General features: G+C 36.1%; 1 protein-coding gene across 1 annotated transcript; it reads right to left on the bottom strand.

Annotated features, from left to right (window-relative positions):
- Positions 1 to 940: 940 nt before the first annotated feature.
- LOC133288093 (probable LRR receptor-like serine/threonine-protein kinase At3g47570) lies at positions 941 to 4,148 on the bottom strand. Its single transcript, XM_061485790.1, has 2 exons — positions 1,454 to 4,148; positions 941 to 1,314 (listed from the first exon to the last, which is right to left on the bottom strand). Exons 1-2 carry the CDS (start codon positions 4,146 to 4,148, stop codon positions 941 to 943), a joined length of 3,069 nt encoding a protein of 1,022 aa, XP_061341774.1.
- Between the last annotated feature and the right edge of the window lie 713 nt (positions 4,149 to 4,861).

Raw genomic sequence — 4,861 nt, 5'->3', positions numbered from 1 at the left:
AAAAGTTTTACTCTTTTAATTTCTGTCCATCTAATGGTTATAGTTTATTGAGTTATATCAATTAATTACTTATTAATTCCAAATAAATTATAGTCGTTAGATAAACTAAAATCAATAATTGAGATAGAGAGTAAGACTTCTTAGTCTTACACTAGAGTAAATGTAACATCCCAAATGCTGGCAAGGGTAGGGAGTGATCGCTGGTGCAAAAGAGGCACGAACAATGAGCGGCTCGTGCCAAATCTCGCAGCTGAAGGTACATGAATGAATTGAATCAACACCTGAAAGAGAGAGATTCCAGAGACTGTGCAGGTACATGAATGAATCGAATCAACACCCGAAAGAGAGGGATTCCATAAATTGTTTAGGTATGGGACTGCACATTTGGGAATAACTTATAAGAATTAATTTATACTACTTATACTAACAAGATGCATCTACTTTTCGATAGTCCGAAAAAGAAGAACTCCATAGTTAAGCATGTTTAACTTTGAGCAATTCTGGGAGGGTGATCTGCTGAGAAGTTTTCCCATGAAGTATATGAGTTAGGACAAAGCACGCTGGAAAGTCTCATATTAGTTTGCGGGGACAGTCATTGATCTTGCAAGCAGCAAGGCGTTACAATAAAAATATGATTTATTTTTTATATTATGTTTCTCTAATAAAACTGTAATAAAAAGCGACCGATATCACTACTCCAGAATTTCAAAAATAATAACTCCTTTTTGTGGAGGTAATGCAATTAGACTATAGTTGGAGGAAATGTCATACTGCATTTTTATTCTTAGTGCTTTTTAAATGTGAATGGACAACTACAAGGAAAAACATTTAAGATAAGAGGTAACATGCATATGGAAAGATATCAAACATCTCCTGGCATTAATTAGTAGCAATAGTACGATAATGCCTCTACATCATGTTTTTTATTGGATAGCCTCCATTAAATTCTTGAAGGGAAAAGACTTTTGATTAGATTGATCTTCTTGTTGACATCAATCATACTCATTCTTTCTTTTGGAGATTCCACTGAACAGACAAGTGCAATCTTAAAAAGAGAACGCAAACAGTTTTCTACATTAGGATGCATAAGGCTAAGGTTCTCATTGTCAGTGGCATTTTCTACATCGGTGAGAATAGTCAGGTCCACAATCTGCAAAAGGTGATTCGAAAGTGAAAATTTAACATAATCATGGAGATTGTGACCATCATTAAACATTTCATCTGTGGGTCTCCTTCCGGTTAACATTTCTAAAATCAGAATTCCAAAGCTATACATATCGCCTTCAATTGACACCTCGGAACCCATTCCATACTCTGAAATATAATGCAAATCAGTAAATGCCATTAAAGATATAAAAAAGTTAACCCAAAAGGAAATAAAAGGTCCATAAACATTAGCTAAAATTTGAAAAGAATTTTTTTTACAACTTAACAAAACAATATTTGGGTATACCTGGAGGAGCATAACCAATAGTTCCCTTTATTCCAATTGTGCTACTTTGCGTCAAAGAGACTCCAACACTTGAGAGCAATCTTGCTAGGCCAAAATCACTCACATGAGCCACCATGCAATCATCAAGAAGAACATTACCCGGCTTCAAATCACAATGAATGACAACTTGCTCACATTCATAGTGAAGATAATAGACTGCTGAAGCAACATCATTAATAATATTTAACCTTTCCTCAAGGTTCAATGATCTAGGCCGATCTGCAATATCTGCTGCTGGATGCAACCAACTTTCTAAGCTTCCATTTGCCATGTACTCAAACACAAGAGCTTTAAATTCTTGACCTTTGAAATCTGTGCTAGAACAACATGTTAAAATCTTAACCAGATTTCGATGCCTAATATTTTTAAGTGCATTGCATTCAGCAATGAAACTCGTATGAGCTCCCTTTTGTTGAAGATTTAGGACCTTTATGGCAACAATTGTGTCTTCTGGCTCAATAGTTCCTTTGTACACAGAGCCAAAACTTCCAGATACTATCAAGTTTCTTATTGAAAACCCATCGCTTCCAAGGTGTAGGTTTTGGTATGAAACCTTGGCCAGCTGGTCAATTGTTGGTGAATCAAAAGATGGTTTCTTTCGTGTTTTCCTCTTCCAATAGAATGTGAGAATGAATGACAATATGATAAGAAAAGCAACTACACTAACTATTGCTGCTATCAACCTGAAATTATGGTGTTTTGCATGTTGATCACCTTTGACAGGGCATGGCGGTAGATGCGGCTTTGAAACACCTCCACAAAGATTGTCGTTTCCAGTCACTGCTAACTCACTTGCGTTTCGAAAGACACCTTGTGTTGGTACCTCACCATCCAACATGTTAAATGACACATTTAAGTATTCTAAGAAAGCAATATTTTGCAAAACACCAGGAATTGATCCAGACAAGTGATTTTGTGATAGGTCTAAATGTCGAAGACCTTTTAGTGAAGCCAAAGAGGATGGTATGATTCCATGGAAGGAATTCCCCTGCAAATAAAGGTACTCCAAGCTTGAGCATTCTCCAATGGTTCCAGGAATATTACCAGATAGGTTATTCTTAGAGACATCCATCTCATCAATATTTTTCAATTGGCCCACTTCACCTGGTAGACTACCACTCAATGAGTTGTGTGACAAGTCTAGTAAATTTGTTAAAGAGGAAAGACTAAAAATCTCTAAGGGTATGGTTCCTCTAAGGTTGTTTCGGGAAAGGGCTAGATATTGTAGCTTTTGGCAGTTTCGTATACTTAGAGGAATGTTTCCTTCTAAAAAATTTTGGTCTAAACCTATATAATACAACAAACTGAGGTTGCCTACGATGGATGGTATATCTCCTGACAACTTGTTTTCACTCAAACCTAAAACTTGCATATTGTGAAATTTTCCAAAAGTAGATGGAATAATACCCTCAAAACTATTTTTTTCCATGGTCAAGAGAATAAAACTAATTAGATTTCCTAACTCTGCAGGAATTTGTCCTAATATTTGATTACCCCCAATAAATAGTTCACTGAGTTGGGAGGATAAATTGCCTAAGCAATTTGGCAAATGACCTCCAAAATTATTGTAGGCCATATCTAACACTTGTAACTTACTACAATTGGACAATGATTTCAAAAACTCCAAATCCATAGTTAAATTGTCACCTAGATTGGAGCGAGCCATTTGCAGGAATTGCAGCTCTCTTAGCTTCCCCAGACTGGGAACTTGTCCTACAAAATAGTTTCTACTGATATCAAGTGATTGAAGGACAAAAGCATTTGCAATGGAAGTGGGGATTGGACCTGACATTTGATTCTTGCCAATTTCAAATACTTGGAGATTTGGAAGGGTGCGGAACATGTTTGGAGGAAGAGAGCCATTAAATTTATTCAATGGAACTGAGATTAAAGTAAGAGATGACATATTGTAAAGACAAGAAGGAAATGTACCCGACATTTTGTTGGAAGCCATTGATATAAATGTCAGGTTTTTTGGGCGGCATATTTCTTGCGAAATATCTCCCTCCAGGTTATTGAAGGCCATCGAGAAAAAAGTTAGGGATGAAAGGTTCCATATGAAGGGTGGGAACCCTCCGGTTAAATTGTTTTTTGCAACAGTAAAATATTGAAGTTTCCTTAGAGATGCAATTTCAATTGGTATTTTGCCAATCAGATTGTTCCCAGCTAAGAATAAGCCTTTGAGAGAAGAGAAACATGTCAAGTTTGTAGGAATTCCACCGGTCAACAAATTGTTGATGAGAGAGAGTTGCTGCAGTTGTAACAATCGACCCAATTCTTGTGGGATTTTTCCGAAGAAGCTGTTATTTGCGAGGTTGAGGTTTATAAGAAAAGAGAGATTGCCAACTTGTGGAGATATGAGCCCATGCAATTGATAACCTTGTAGGTTCAACTCGGTAACTCTTTGGTTCATGGGGTTGCATGTGATTCCATGCCAGTTGCAAAAGTGGGTAGAACTATTCCATGAAAACAAGATTCCATATGGGTCACTGGATATTAATTCCTTTAATTTGAGCAATGCCAAATGGTCAATTTGGTTTCCCAATGTAGAGGCAGTTGTGTTTGGGCCAAACCACAATGAGTTCACAGTAAAGAGAAGAAATAGGTGAAGGAATGTAGAGCAAAATGCAAGTAACATGAGAGAAAAAGGCTTCATTTTTTGGGTTGAGGAAGACAAGACGACTCGAGTTTGATAATTGGATAGAAACAAGGAAGAGGGATATTACTTCCTTGTGTTACTCTATGCACTTAAATACTGGAGGCATTTACATGGACTTAGGTGTGAAGAGAAGAAAAAGGACAACGAAGATGCAAACAGATGGGGCCAGATCAGTGGGAATTTAATAATAACCAATAACCCCTGAATTGGTCCATTGACAATAATGAATTGTACTATTGCAGTAACTTTTTATAGATTGAAAGGCTATCTATTATTAAGCGTTGAGATAAGATACATTGTGAACGACTGAGTGAAGCAATTAAGAAAGTATCAGGTACAAACTCGAGATTTCAAGTTGGAGCAATTGGCTCAAAAGTAAGTAGAACATCACATATTAATCAAATAACTCAGTAGGAATTAAATTAAGAATTTATTCTCTCAAATTAATATTATAATAATTTATAATGAAATTTAAGTAGTTGAGTGTATTAAAACGAAGATATATAAGAATTTCTTTATGTTTAGCAAATAAAACTTGTCCTTTTCTCACTCTTCTGTTTTTATCTCTCTTTGATTTTTCCTCTAATTTAGCTTACTAGTAAAAGTGGGTGCACGTCTGTTTGTTTTTGGGTGGGAGCAAAGGAAACTAAGCTATCCTCTCTCTTTGGATGAAATTAGCTATGTGAATTGATTAAGAACATATAGAAAGC

This window comes from Gastrolobium bilobum, unplaced genomic scaffold, assembly GCF_033153095.1.
Source record: "Gastrolobium bilobum isolate Gb01-03AN ecotype WA unplaced genomic scaffold, APGP_CSIRO_Gbil_v1 utg12353, whole genome shotgun sequence".
Taxonomy (NCBI): domain Eukaryota; kingdom Viridiplantae; phylum Streptophyta; class Magnoliopsida; order Fabales; family Fabaceae; genus Gastrolobium; species Gastrolobium bilobum.
Note: the sequence above shows the minus strand (reverse complement) of the source record. Positions and strands in the feature narration are given on the sequence as shown.

Bases quoted from the DNA above. Each gene is read 5' to 3' on its own strand.
- LOC133288093 (XM_061485790.1), bottom strand. From the start codon at position 4,148: ATGAAGCCTTTTTCTCTCATGTTACTTGCATTTTGCTCTACATTCCTT. The intron at 1,315-1,453 runs GTATACCCAAAT...ATTATATTTCAG, and splicing joins TATTGGTTATGCTCCTCCAG to AGTATGGAATGGGTTCCGAG.